Source organism: Colossoma macropomum, unplaced genomic scaffold (assembly GCF_904425465.1).
Source record: "Colossoma macropomum unplaced genomic scaffold, Colossoma_macropomum, whole genome shotgun sequence".
Taxonomy (NCBI): domain Eukaryota; kingdom Metazoa; phylum Chordata; class Actinopteri; order Characiformes; family Serrasalmidae; genus Colossoma; species Colossoma macropomum.
In genome coordinates this window covers 8,201,695-8,217,414 of record NW_023494788.1, presented here as the reverse complement: position 1 = coordinate 8,217,414, position 15,720 = coordinate 8,201,695, and the positions used below count along the sequence as shown (strand labels likewise).

Genomic DNA, 15,720 nt, shown 5'->3' with positions numbered 1-15,720 from the left:
CAGAGGTCTGAGAGCACTAGTGAATTCTTTTCTAATTTAAGTTTTAATTACAAATTATATTATCAGCATAACAATTTGAGCGAAATGCAGAATCTTGGAAATATTTACATGAACTTGAGAATTTGACATCAAATTGATATTTGGTATTTGCTTAAACACAGCATGTACTCAAGCTGCTTGTGTGAAATAGTTTGTGTCAAAGCCTCTGATGAGTAGATCATATCTGCCCAAGAGTCGCCTGAAAACAAGCTTCACTGGATAGATAAGACTCAAAAACAATCTGACTTTTTTGTGCAAAGACCTCAACATCGGCGTCACAAATGTGCTTTTGATTTGAACAGCAACTTAGAAAAAGTGCAGAATCTTCAATATTTCTGGTCTCTTTGTCTTAAATCTCTCAAAATTCTAAAACTTTATGTTTATTTCCAACTTGTGGTCTCAGACTATTGGACTTTACCTGATTTAAAGGTGTTCATCTTTTCCTCATATATGAAATATATTACATCAGCACATATACAGGCAAAAGTAAAGTGAAAGACAAAGTTGTGTTGATGTAATAGATTCTTTGTTAATGATGCACATTTGAATCAAGCAAATTCAATGCATCAGTTTTCCAGTGTGCTAATCTCCCATAGAGAAGACTCACCATGGCTGTGTCTAGACAGCAGGACATGAAGCTCGATTGAGATCAGTTTTTCTTCTTTCTTGTGTGACTGCCCTCGTTCTTGTGGGAATGCCTGTTATGCAGCTGAAGAGCTCGTTTCATGAACCTTTTACTGTTCAGTATTGCAGAAACTCACCCAGTTCACACTGGATTTAAGAAGAAAGTAATGATTTTGCTGTCTAAACGCAGGCTTTGTATGCAGAGGGAGGACGTGTCCAGCGCCAGAAATCAAGTGCCATATGTAGCGTCAACCTCAGAGAATGTTGCCAGCCAGTATGTTTGTAATTGTCCATTTTTGGTCAGTACACTTCTGCAAGGCGAGCTGGTAGCCAACCTCCGTATCACTGTTCTGGACCAACTCAAGACAGAGCTTAGACTCTCTGTTCTGGATGGAACCTCCCTGTAACAGACAGAGAACATCATGAGGTCAACCTGCTTTAAATGCTGTGACTGCTATAGTAATTATGTAATTAACTACATTGTAATGTAATGGATTACATTTACATTCTATTATCATTCTGTATCTACCTGTCTGAGTCTGTACATCTGACTTTATCTGTTTTCCAAGAAACAGCAAAGTTTCAAGAAATTGATTGTTTTTCAAGAAATTATAAAAAATGAGGCAAACATGTAAAACTTCTTGTTAATTTCTGATATACAGGACTGTTCAAATCATAATAAAACATTCCTCCACTTGTTTCAATGAGCTGCGAGTGAGAAATAATTATCAAATTATCAAAATTGCTAATTCTAAGGGGTAAAGGTCAGATTGACTATAAAAAAATGGAGAGACAAGGCCAGCATGACCAGACAGATCACCGACACCTCTTATTTGCTCAGAAATACATTCAGATTTGTCACATTTTTAAAGAGGAATTTCATCGATTTTTTTTAATTGTCTGCATACTTAAACGGGTAAGATGTGAACAAAGTCATTCTGAGTGGTTTAGTTTGAAAAACTTCTTTATGAGTCAGAACTTTTCACAGTGGTGGTGACAGGACCCAGACGTCTGAAGCGTTTAATGCCTCTGAAAGCTCCCTCACAGAAAGTTCTTACATTAAATGGTTAAGAAATGCTGCCTGACGCCTGAGACACTGTTTTATGGTATTTTGGAGGTAAGGTTTTGGTCTAAACATTTTTTTAATCCCATTCATGGCAGAGAGGTACATGCAGGGTGTTGTAAGGCAAAATAAACATATTTTTGTTTCCACTATTTTACCAATATGAATATGACATAAGAACTAGACGTGTAGGTTCACTGGTCATTTTGTATAGTAAATAAAATGGCTTTATTTGTGTTGTAGACATCGTGACCCCTGGTTTCCATCATCACAGCTGTAAAGAAATCTGAGTCAGAAAGTTTCTCTACAATGAACCATTTTACATCAAACCACTCTGGATAATGTTTATGTCTCAGCTGTTGAATTATGCATATATATTTTTTAAATCGATGGAATTTCCCTTTAAGCTGTGTACAAAACTGTGTCAAAACTCAAGTGATGTTTTTCCAAGGTTCTGAAGGAGGGCCATGAGGAGCCTCTCTCGTGCACTGCTAAAGAGGCACTGTGAGAGGCTGAGAGATGAAAGCAGGGGCTACAGGCCAAACACCTCACTGATCCGATTATCTAACACAATGTGAAATCCAAATCCCATACAGGCCTTCCTTCTGCCTCACTGTACCCATCCATAAAAGGCACAGTTAAAGGGCTGCAAGGTGATGGTCCAAATTCATAAAGACAGAGCTGAAAGCTGAAGCGTGATAGGACCACTCTGTGATGCCTTCTGCACCCTTTCGCTGGCCACTTTATTAGAAATACCTACCTTTTACTGTTATTCACTGGTCACTTTATTGAAAACATCAAGTTTTACTTCCACTCACTGGCCACTTTATCAGAAACACTGACATTGTACTTTCACTCTGTGGCCATTTTACCAGAAACACCAACTTTTACCTCCACTCACTGGCCAATTTATCAGAAACACCAATTTTTACTTCCACTCACTGGCCACTTTATCAGAAACACCAACTTTTTCTTCCACTCATCGGACGCTTTATCGGAAACACCAATTTTTGCTTCCACTCACTGGCCACTTTATCTGAAACACTCACTTGTACTTCCACTCACTGGCCACTTTATCGGAAACACCCACTTTTACTTCCACTCACTGGCCACTTTATCGGAAACACCCACTTTTACTTCCACTCACTGGCCACTTATTTTTTAGGTTGGCGCCCTCAAACCAAAGCTCCTCATACAGTAAACACTTGAATTCTGCTTCATGTTTAGCAGTCAGTAAGCATTCACTCATCGTTAACAGCTGAGTGAGGGGGAGGTCCAGAGATGCCCATTAGAGCCTCTGGAGGTAAAATGGTCATTGATTCTGCAGAGTAATTACCCAGAAGGTGTTAAAGTGAACTGACCAGCTGCATTTCCCTCAACACTGAACAGCTTCTAACCCAGACTAGATTTGATTTATGTGTGACTGCCTTATGTTCACACTCTCTTAATGAATGTGGATGAATTTGTGAATCTTGAAAAATAACATACACCAAATGTGGATTATAACCTAATATAACCAAACCATATAACCATCTAACCAAATTATGAGTGGGTTAATATGAGAAACACAAGAGCCCTGACTCTGAAAGTATGTTTCAAACTCTGGAAGTGGAATCAAGTCATATATCACAGAACACCTGGTTTATGGTTGGGCTTCTTGGACTTTTTGACCCAAGAACCCAAATGAGATAACAAGATAACTTATACTAAACACAATAGTGAGACACAAGCAGAAATGTATTACTACAGATAAACAACTGAACTGTCCTGCAAAACTGACTGGCTGCCACCAGCTCTTTTGTCCTCTTCTTTGAACTTCACATTTGTCCTGTAAGCCATCATATCAGATTTATTGTTTCACATGTTTTGATTAGTAGGAGCTGGGATTGTTTGTTAGAGTTGCACTGTAGAACCTACAGTCCTGCATGAACTAAAATCCAAAAAACTAAAAAACAATTTCAGCATCTCTAAAATCAAATCCTTTTTTTTTGTAATTCTAAGTAACACGTTACTTTGATTTTAGAGATGCTGAATTTGTACATTTTCAAAACTTGATCTTGTCCATCAATGGAAAGGGCCCACCATAGGACCACCACTGTCCAGATATTATTTGTGTGGTGGGCCATTCTCAACAGAGGTTTTGCCATGCATCAGTGATACTGCTAAGATAAAAGTACTCCACCACCCTAAAATAACCATCCAAGAATGGCTCTGTGGTCAGAAACTGACCACTGATGAAGAATGGCTGATACAAAGGTACAAAGTAGGAGTTTCCAATAAAGTGGCCAGTACAGGCTGCAGTCGAAGCTGCAGTAAATAACGCACTACGTTCAACATTTTTAATAAAGTCCTTATAAATATTATTTACAGTTATACGTTGCCTTTCAACACATTTTACACTCAGGCAGGTGTACTCACACACATTCCTCATCATGTCCACAAACTAATTTGGAGCGAATTCTGAACAGAACACACTGAAGAAGCCATAACAGAACCTCATATTTCATAAATACGACCTAACAAAAGACCTAACCAAACAGGACTAAATCTTATTCTTATGTTTATTCCAAAGGCACTGTAGGTAGGTAGGTGCAAAGAAGCTACAGCTGATATTCTGAGCTATACTGCCAGTCAAAAGTGTCTTCTTTTGAAATCCTCTGAGTAATGGCTGGATTTCACTATGACATTTGAGTGAATAAGGCGTGGTCACTGGCTGAGCGGTAAGAGAAGTGAGCCTGCAACCAGTTTTCAAATCTCTCGTCCAAAGACATGACCAAAATCTCTGGATGTTTCTTTGGGCAAGGCACTTAACCCCCCAGTGCCCCAGGTGGAGCTGCCCTACTGGTCACACTGTGCTGCTCCCAGTTTGGATGTATGACCGCCCCCTTTTAGGTGGATCAATAAAGTATAACTTAACCCCTTTTCACAGCAGCCATAAAATGCAATTTGCTAATGATTTTTGGGGTCCTTTAGTTGTGTCCTTATGCTTTTTTACACCATTTGTATGACAGTATGTATGATATGTAATAATATTTGTATAATGTGTATGATTTACAAAACGGAAGCGAGCTGGATTTTTGATTTCCTAAGTGGGCAAAAGGAAGATGAAGTGTTACTACTTATGCTACTGATTATTGTGGCAGTTTTACACAATGTTTTGATACGAAGGAAGCTGCAGTTGCAGTATCTCATTTATCTCAGCATGGCTGTCTTGGATTAGAGGTGTGAATTATCTTCACGGCAGGGGTCTTCCCCCTTGTCATACCCCAACCTCTGAGGAGACTGACTTGGACTCTCCCTGGCTCCGCCCACTCTCCTCCTCTCCCGCACACCTGCAGCCCATTTCAAGGACATTAAGACAGTGTTTTGATTGCGTGTTGGGGAAGTCTCTGTGTTACTATCTGTATTCAAGGCATCTTTCTTGGTATAAGGAGCAGGTTTTCTTTTCCAAACTATTGCTAAAAGTACACAGTGAAACTCTTCTGGTCCAAAGGTGGTTTAAAAACCTGTAAGGTCTGAGTATAGAGGAGTGCTGACATCACAATGAGGTCATCAAATGTGTGGCCTTCGGTCTTATTCCCAAGACAGCATGGACAGTCACTAATAATGCTGTCTAATAATAACAAATTGTGTTAAAAACAAATCGAAAAGCTAGGGGTCCCCAAACTTTTGATGCGTATAAGAGCTCTCTGTATGGTCTGAACTCCTTTCCTGTGGTCCTGACTTGTGCTCCCATATGAAGACTTTACACGAGGGGAACACGCGCTCACTAACATCTGCTGCTTCTCCTCTGTGAGATGTGCTCGAGTTTCATTCATTTCAACATCGCTGTTGTTAAATTAATCATACTACCATTACCAGCCACAGCGACCACTGTGCTCAAAACTGTTCGTCAACTAAATAAAATATCTCCCCAGAACACGTGTTCAGAAAAGCTCAATGATGCGTTCAGGTGTGATGGCAAGCAGAGCCTCATATACATGCAGAAATACATATATATAGATCTTGCAGACAGGCTGTTTCCTAAAATAAGCAGAACGAGCAGTTGCTCAGGGCCTCCAATGTTGTTTTTTTTTTTACAGTGTTGTTTTTTTTAAACATCACTTGTGTCAATCATGGAATTGGCAGAGGATGTGAAGACATCATCTGTTCAAGAAAATCAAGAAAGCAAAAACGAGTGTTGCCTAAACCCACACCTAACCCAAAACACAAATAAAATACAGTTACGTCTGTGAAATAATGAATCAATAATTCATTTGGAAAGTGCCTTTCCAAAAACTAACTGAGCAGAGGCAAAACAGCAGCTCAAAAATCTATAACCCCAATTCCAAAAAAGTTGGGATGCTGTGTAAAATGTAAATAAATGTAAATACAAACAGAATGTGATGATTTGCAAATCACATACACCCATATTTTATTCACAATAGAACATACAACACATATCAGATGTTGAAAGCGAGACATTTTACCATTTCCTGAAAAACATTAATTCATTTAGAACTTGATGGCAGCAACGCATCTCAAAAAAGTTGGGACAGGGCCGTGTCTACCATTGTGTAGCATCCCCTCTTCTCTTAACAACAGTCTGTAAATGTCTGGGAAGTGAGGAGACCAATTGCTGGAGTTTTGGGAGAGGAATGTTGTCCCATTCTTATCTGATGTAAGATTCTAGCTGCTCAACAGTCCTGGGTCTTCTTTACCAGATTTTTCGTTTCATGATGCACCAAATGTTTTCTATTGGTGAAAGGTCTAGACTACAGGCAGGTCTGTTCAGCACCCGGACTCTTCTTCTGCAAAGCCATGTTGTTGTGGTGGATGCTAGGGTAGTTTAGCATTGTCCTGCCGAAATATGCAAGGCCTTCTTTGAAAAAGACACTGTCAGGATGGCAGCATATGTTGCCAAAACCTGTATATTTCATTCAGCATTAGTGCTGCCTTCACAGATGTGTGCAAATAACAAGCTGGGAGGGCTTTAGCATGGAGGATGCAGTGTCCATGATTTCCAAAAAGAATTTCAAACTTTGATTCGTTGGACCACAGGACACTTTTCCCACTTCGCCTCAGTCCATCTTAAATGAGTTTAGGCCCAGAGAAGTTGGCAGCGTTTCTGAATCCTGTTTATATATGATTTCTTCTTTGCATGATAAAGCTTTAACATGTGTTTGTGGATTGCACTGTGAACTGTGTTCACAGACAATGATTTCTGGAAGTGTTCCTGAGCCCACACAGTGATTTCCAGTACAGAATCATGCCTGTTTTGAATGCAGTGCCATCTGAGGGCACGATGATTACGAGCATCCAATATTGACCATCGGCCTTGTCCCATGTGTACAGGGATTTCTCCAGATTCTCTGAATCTGTCGATGATATTATGTACTGTAGATGGTGGAATATCTAAAGTCTTTGCAATTTTACATTGAGGAACATTTTTCTGAAATGTTTTCATAATTTTTAGATGCAGTTTTTCACAGGTTGGTGAACCTCTGCCCATCTTTGCTTCTGAGAGACTCTGCCTCTCTAAAATTCTCTTTTATACTCAGTCCTGTGAGTTAGTTGCAAATTACTCCTTCAGCTGTTTTTTATTAGTACCACTTACCACCAGCCTTTTGTTGCCCCTGTCCCAACTTTTTTGAGATGCGTTGTCGCCATCAAGTTCTAAATGAGTTAATGTTTTTCAGGAAATGGTAAAATGTTTCAACATCTGATATGTGTTCTATGTTCTATTGTGAATAAAATATGGGTGTATGAGATGCAAATCATGCAAATCATCACATTCTGTTTGTATTTACATTTATTTACACGCCGTCCCAATTTTGGAATTGGGGTTGTACTTAAATGCTAAGTAACTTATAGAACCGTAGTGGAATTCTTTAGTATATGCAGCATTTATCAGCCTAAAATAAGAATAAAATAAAAGGATCAAGCTCCAAAGTCAATCTCCAATCACAAAGCAGCACAGATGCTGAACTACTGTCGCAGAACAAAATGAAACCCAGAAAAGGAACTAAATGAGTGAAGTGGAACTGAGTATCGTTCAAAAGTTTTCAATACCAATACTGAGACTTTGATACTGATTCCTGTATGATACCTTTCTATGCCTTCTTTTAAATTACAAAGAGAACGTGGGTGTGGCTTAAACCAGAAAGGAGTGTGAGATGAAAGTGGGGTATCTAGATATGCAACAAGCTGCAGACTGATCAAGAATTGCTGAAGTTAATAACACACAAACAGAAAGTCATTTAGGCCTGTTTCTTTCCTTTTTTTAGGGTAACCTCACTAACTCTGACTCAGACACGCGTCATACCTACATTACACAAGTAACCACTTGTGTAAGCAGCAGAAGCGGAGGTAGCCATGCAAACTTTGTAGTGCAACCTGTTTTTTTTAAAGGTTTGAATATAACATACATAATGTCTGTGAATAAATGTGTTGTCTGGCTGTAGCTTCGGTTCAGAACTGCTGTGTACTGCCTTTATTTCTGTTATTGTTAGCCATGTAGCCTTTAGCTTGCTCACTAGTAATGACGTTACATTAGCAGTGATGTATAACACATGAAGTAGTTAAAGCCCAGCAAATCAGATGCTACGATTTACAAATATTGTGGCGTCCAGCACACGCTCCACATTTCAGAAGTGGCATGGTATGCAAAGCTGCACCGCCCCATCACTGAGAAGCACATGTGTTGCTGTTTTTGTTATTGTTAATGTTGTTCATTAGTTAAAGTTGTGTGTATGAGTTGAGGGTGTTCTATTGTGTCTGACTGCAGGTTCGAGTGGGTTGTGTGTCTATTGTACAGTGAAGCGATATGGCCAGTAGTGACCTTCCTTGCCATTCCGTCTGTATGGCATGCACCTTTTCTGCTGGTGTCAATAAAAAAGCACTTCTCATGGCAGAAATAATGATCTCTCCTGGATCTCTTTCTACGCCGATGCCACAACATAAAGCACTTTAAAGTTTTCTACTGCTGGACACAGCTTTGTCTGCCTTTTTTTTAGGTTTGAAAAGAGAAATGTGTTAGATCACAATGATTTCTGGACAATTTGTACTGCTAAAGTCTTTCTTGAGATCTCATCTAAATCAATTCACTAACAAAGTAATGGAACGGCCCTTAAGGTGGTGCCTGGGATTCCCCCTGAGGGGAAAGGCAAGCCAAAGTGGACTTTTTAAAACCAGTATTAAAATGGGTGGCTAAACAGCCAATCACCAATCTAGATTTTGGACCAAGCATGGATGTTGATGAGACCGACCACATAGGTATTGAAATTTGCTATTAAATAACATTAAAATTTTTAGTTAGTAGTACTGAAGTAATTCAATATCATTAGCTCTAGTAAAAAATAGATGCCTTTTGTGACAAATATCATCCCTGTCCAAAGAAAAAACAGTATCTCCAAACTTTACAGGAAAAAAAACTTCATTAAATTTTAGTGTAAATTAATGTAAAGAGATTTTATTCCAAGCTAATTTGGAGCATTTTTATAGGTCCATTCATCATGAAATTCTCATACAATGTAAAGGGCAGCTGCTCTGTTCAAATGAATAAAAATCAACAAAAATGGAGAGACATTTTTTTCTTTGGACACTGACGATATACTAGAATAGAAAAGTGTTAGCATTTGATACTTAGAAAAGTCCATAAATATTTTACTTGAGTACACGAAATTAAGAATATGGTACCAGTTAACCCCTCTGGAGGTGAGGCCCCCAAGCAGTATGTCACTTAGAGATCCCGAATGTTCAGAAACAGCCCTACTTAGAGGACAAAAGCAGATGGTTAGCAGACGCGAGCTGATCCGAGCTCATTTTGGGAGCCTTTCCCACAGGCCCAAAGACAATTCACTTTCTCATTGGCCCCTTTATCAATAATTCACAGTCTGGAATTGGCCACGGTGGATTTGACTTTTTTTCTCCATCTGAGTGCGGCGGAAAAGGCTGCTGGCGTCAAACGGCCAAGAGGAGCGCTCGCCTCGTTTGAGGTATGAAATCGCACACGGTCCCCAGGGCCAGTCTGAGCGCTTTTGATCCGCCTGCTATTGTCAGCACAGACGCAGGATAGCGCTGGATCGCTAGTGCACTGTGACACCGCTTTCAGGGTGATGGCATATCAGGCTATAATAACCAGCTCAGATGCTGCGCACACCCTGGAGATGACACCTCCTGACATGAACAGACTGGCACGCTAATTCCCGCCTCATATCTAATAAAGAAATCATGCATTATTCTGCTAGCGAAGGGAACAGGATGCAAGGAGAAGAGGAAATTGATATGTCTGCAGTGCTGGAGAACAGGGTGGGAATTGAATTAGCTGAGGTGTTCCTGAGGCATGACACTGGAAACCCAAAGGAATTCTAAACACTTAATATCTGAAAAACATCCAGCACTGCAAAAAATGGGATTTTGGCAAGTGCATCTCAGACACATCTCAAATTTAGGCAGTTTCTCTAATATTTCTCATTATAAGTGTTATGAATATTATAAGACTATTAAACCTTTTTACAGACATTTATACTTGTTTTATTTTATCAAGTGAAATTGTCTCACTGCACCGACAATTTTCTTTAAAGACATAATGCTTGAAGGAAGTACAATACTGCGCAAAAGTTAGGGACCAGCCTTAATTTATTTAATTTCCAGTTGAATAAGCCATTAAATACAAGTTATACATTTTTCAGAAAATGTTACTCAGGACATTAGATACAAGATAACCCACTTAAACACGGAAGGAGAGAAACAAACTAAAAAGAGTGAAAAAATAAGAGTTTCTAAAACTGGAGTTCTAACCATTATGAAACGAAACAGGGAAACTGAGACTCCTAACAACCATATAACTCCTGGTAGACCACCAAAACAACAACTGTGTAAGACCTGGTAGACCACCAGAACAACAACAACCATGTAAAACCTGGCAGACCACCAAAACAACAACCACGTAATACCTGGCAGACCACCAAAACAATAACAGTGTAAGACCTGGTAGACCACCAAAATAACTACCATGTAAGACCTGATAGACCACAAAAACAACCATTGTTTAAGACCTAGTAGACCACCAAAATAACAATCCCCCCTATCAGACCAGCACTTTTCATCTTTGAGAGAGAGGAGAAAATCAAGCTGCTTCAGATCTGAAAACATCCACAGGTGTTTCTGTCCATCCTTCCACTGTGAGAGGACGACTCAGCGCTATGGGTCTGAAAGGATGTGTAGCTGACAAGAAGCTCTTATAGGAAAGGAAATAGACAAAAAGAGCCTTTGCACCAGAACACCGAACCTGGGTGTCTGAGCAGAAAGGTTTTATGAACTGATGAGTCTAAATTGGTAACTGGGATTACTCGGATTGTAAGAAAACGCAACCAACTTGTAATTGTGATTTTTTGAGGTGTGAAAAACTGAAGGTGGGTCTCCTGAAAAGAATGGAAGCTGTAATAAAGGTGGACACACATATACTAAAAAATATAATATATAGGTTTTGAGGCTTCTGTCTAATTTTCTGTTAAATATGTTTTCTGCTAATGAATAACTTGTACTTACCGCACATTTTGACTAGAAATAATAAATGAATGGTGGTGGACTTCTATACAGGAGTGCAGAATTAGTTCATTAGTGCCCATAAATAGGTTTAATAATCTTATAATATTCTTATACCATACCAAGATATATAAGATTTCATCTACTTTTAAAGGGGAAATTGCAAAAAAGATTTTTTTTTTTTTATCTTAACATGAATGATAACAGTTCGTACAGCTGGTTCTAGCCAAAGATCAATGTCTGAAAGTTTAAGGGAGGAATCTGTGGACTTCTTTGACTTAGACAGAGATTCTGACATTTACTAAAGATTTACTAAAGCAGTGATGTGATAATGAGCAGGCTTGGGGGACAGCAGTGCTTAATGAGGCAGCGAGCTGGTGAAGAATAATGGCCTTTAACGTGAAGGGGGTGCTGAAGACTATTCTGAGGACAAATAATGACTGCAGATGACTGCAAAGGCTAGCCATTCACACCACCTCTCACATACACTGTAGTACTGCCTTTTAGACACCCGAATTTCACTCTCTGCAGGACACATTTGCCATAGTTAAACTACGACTGGCCACTTTATTAGAAACACCTACCTTGTACCTGCCTTCACTGGCCATTTTAGCAGAAACACCTACCATATAGGTACACTTTGAAGATGAACAATTATTCCCTATTATCAAGATATTTGGGACAAAAGTAGGGGTTTTGGGGGACAGGAGGGGAGCTTTGGGGGACAATAGCAGAAGTACACTTTAAAAAAAATGTGGTTCTTCAAGGGTTCTTCAGTCAAGAAAATGGTTCTATATAGAATTATTTAGTTGTTATTTAGTTATTCTGAGGAACGCTTTCATGACGCAAAGAACCCTGCAATCATGCAAATGGTTCTTTGAGTGTTCCTGGTTCTGTATGGAACCATTTTCTTTATTAACAAACCCTTGAAGAACCACCCTTTTTAAGTGTAACACTGTTTTGTCCCCCAAACCTCTGCTACTGTCCCACAAAGCCTTACTCCTGTCCCAAAAATCCTGCTAACAGTTAATTATGGTTCATCTTCAAAGTTTATTTATACATTTTTCTTTACTAAAAAAATCCTTGAATAACCATCTTTTTAAGTGTGTACAGGAGACAGGAGCAGAGGTTTGGGGGTCAGGAGCAGAGGTATTAGAGACAGGAGTAGGGTTTTGTGAGACAGGACCACAGGTTTGGATGACAGAAGCAAACCTGAGTAAACGTCCAGGAGAGCTTCATGTGCTTGTTTCCAGCGTAGCTGCACTCCAGAAGCCGCGGGCGTCCGTTCACGTCCACCAGGCACTTATTATCATCATCATCAATCGTCGGACTCAACACACCCACACGCAACTGCTGGGAGCTGGTGTAGTACACATTCTGAAAGAAAATGAGGGATTCCTTAATATGTGACAAATTACAGATTACATACATGGCTAAGAAACAGAAGTTTAAGGAAAAATAAACATCAACATTTTTACTTTTTTTCTTGCTTAAACTTTATCTCAATGCATGAGACACCAATTAATTTTTCTACACCAGTCTTAACTTTGCATAAGCCGAATCATTGAAGATAAGCAACCCACTTTTGAGCATTTTCTGTTGGAAAGATTTAAAAATGTGTGCCAACTGTGGGCCAGCTTGTCCATCAGACAAGTATGCATTATACACATGAAAAGAATTAATAATTCATCAGACTGATTTTTCCCTTCTGAAAGCTGTGACTCATATCTCAATCTATATGATGTGTGGAACAGTACAGTAAGAGGCTTAAGAGAGAATGATCTTTGAAGGCAGCTTACTTTTATCAAATGACAGCCATTCAAGCGACTTAATTCCCCATCCCTTCCTTGTCCTACATAATAAGAATGTAGCTTTCATCAACGTTGTTTGGTCTGAAATATAATTCCGACCTGTTCTAGGACAAATGTATCTTATGGAAGCAGATGCTGAAATTAATGCAGAATTAACTGCTCTGCGCTTTAATGAATAGATGTGAGGAGGGCTGACGGTGCGGTAATTGGAAGCACCTTATCAGGAAAACAGATTCTTCCAACATGCTATGTGTTTGCTTTGGATCATTAACGCAGTAGTGCTCCTGCCAAGACTCGATTCAATCACAATAATGCTTTAATCCATGTTCCTATTGGAAAACAAGGCTTTCCTGAGAAAATCTGCACCAGTCAGCCCGACAGAATTTTTTACGGCACTCTATTGGCCATGACACGGACCACTTATAACCAACGTGACCAACCAAATTGGTCAGACTACAAAAAACCTAGACATACTGACCACCAGTGACTGATCAGATTTAGGCTTATGTTATACAAGCACTCCAAGAGCATTAGAGCGCTAAGTTCATTGTAACTTTTAAGTCGAGACTTATTACTTATATTCTGAGTTTGTGTTGTTAATAATGATTAATCCCATTTGTCTTATACACCCAAAACCATAAAGAAAGAGTTTTTTCTATTCAAAAAGCTATATGAGTGGACAAAATAAGCTTCATCAGAAAGTTTTTATTACTTTCAATGATTTAACTTGAATATAAAACTACATGACTGCAGGGTGAACATGAAAATAAGGTGAATGCAGTTTCCAGATTTCACTAAAAATGTTCAGGTATTGTTCACATCAACCATCAGAATGAAGAAAAATGTGTGTCTCAACGATTCTGACAATGGCATGCTTGTTGGAGCTGGACAGGCTGGTTTCAGTATTTCTATAACTGCTGATCTCTCAGGACTTTCACATGCAACAGTCTCTAGAGCTCACTGTGCATGGTGCAATAAAAGAAAAACATCCAGTGAGCAGCAGGTCTACTGACGGAAATGCCTTGTTAACGAGAGAGGTTAATGGAGAATAGCCAGACCGGTTTGAACTGACAGAAAGGCTACGGTAACTCAGATAACCACTCTGTATAATAGTGGTGAGCAGAAAAGCATCTCAGAATTCACAGCACATCGAACCTTGAGGTGGATGGGCTACAACAGCAAGAGACCACATCAGCTTCAGCCAAGAACAGAAAGCTGAGTTGCAGTGGGCCCAGGCTCACCAAAATCGGGCAGTTGAAGACCAGAAAAACATGACCTGGTCTTGCAAATCTCAAATTCTGCTGAGGCACACCGATGGTTGGGGTAGAATCTGGTGCCAACAGCATGAATCCATAGAGCCAACCTGTCTAGGCTGGTGGAGGTGGTGTGATGTTTTCTTGGCACACTTTGAGCCCGGAGGCTGCCTTTTCATATGTTAGCTAAAGCTGCAACTTACACTTACTGGATGCTGATAGGGACTCATCTTCTACATGAGGTCTTGATTCCTCAGTGGAAGATGTGCCAACACGTAAGTTTGTCAGAGAAATATGTTTCCACTGTTTACTGACCTAACGTCTGCGAATATCAGCTAGAACAGTTAGCCTAGTTTGCAATAAAGCTGCGCTACACCTGCCTTCTCAAACACGTACTTAACAATACGTCCTTGACAATGCGCTCACATTAAAGCACTTGTGTTTTGAAGTGGCATAGTATCATACACACACCTATATATATATATATATATATATATATATATATATATATATATATATATATATATATATATATATATATAACACACACACACACTCACAGATACGAGCAAAACTATAACACGTTACTTTACTTTACTATACTTTCAATGTATTTATATGTAATAAGATCTTTTTATCCAAGTACTTTTGGATTATCTGTATTGATCCTTTCATCATGAAGTCTGCACACAACATAAAGGGCAATTTTTAAATTATGTAGAAAACAGGAGATAGAGAAAGAGATTGTGTCAAACGTGATATATTTTTGACCACAAAGAAGAAGAGCTAATGTCAGTGTGATAAAACTGAAATATAATTTTTTTTTTTTGGATGAATCTGCATTCTACCAGTGTTTATATTAGGGCGCTTAGTTGTAACACTGTGTTAAAACTAACCCTGCCATGTGGAAGCTGAACTTTAGCTTGGCTAGCCATAGATGAATTCTGTGAATTATACACACAACTCAGCAATCGACACACAACTTGTGCCCTACTCTCCCCCACTGTTCACATGTAATTACACGTTTAATTTAATTACTTTTTAGTTACTTTCAAAATTCATTACGGGGACTCTTTATGTTGAGTGGTCCATTTCAGATGCAAACAAACACTCAACAGACTCTCTCAGTCAAAAACACATGAGGGTTAGGATTAGAGCCTGGGTGAGGATTAGGTTTTGTGTAATGGACGTAACATATTAGCAATACATCTACTTAATGTAAGTAACGTATCAACAGAACATCTACAAGATATTTACTTCAATGTATTCAGATGCTGCACTACTGCTGAGTCACTGATATGTTGTTGATGTGTTACTGATACTCTGTTAAGCTTATTAATTATCTACAAAGGACCACCCCAAATAAAGTGTTACCTTAATTGTTTGTGTTCAGTTTACATTC

General features: G+C 39.1%; 1 protein-coding gene across 1 annotated transcript in view; it reads right to left on the bottom strand.

The window, feature by feature from the left end:
• Positions 1–92: 92 nt before the first annotated feature.
• galnt18a (UDP-N-acetyl-alpha-D-galactosamine:polypeptide N-acetylgalactosaminyltransferase 18a) overlaps positions 93–15,720 on the bottom strand; it is a 116,395-nt gene continuing 100,767 nt past the window's right edge. Inside the window, exons 10-11 of the mRNA XM_036568228.1 lie at positions 12,467–12,631; positions 93–1,064 (exon numbers count right to left, since the gene is read on the bottom strand). Coding sequence (XP_036424121.1) covers positions 918–1,064; positions 12,467–12,631 — 312 coding nt within the window. The 3' untranslated portion in view covers positions 93–917. The remainder of the gene's footprint in view (positions 1,065–12,466; positions 12,632–15,720) is intronic.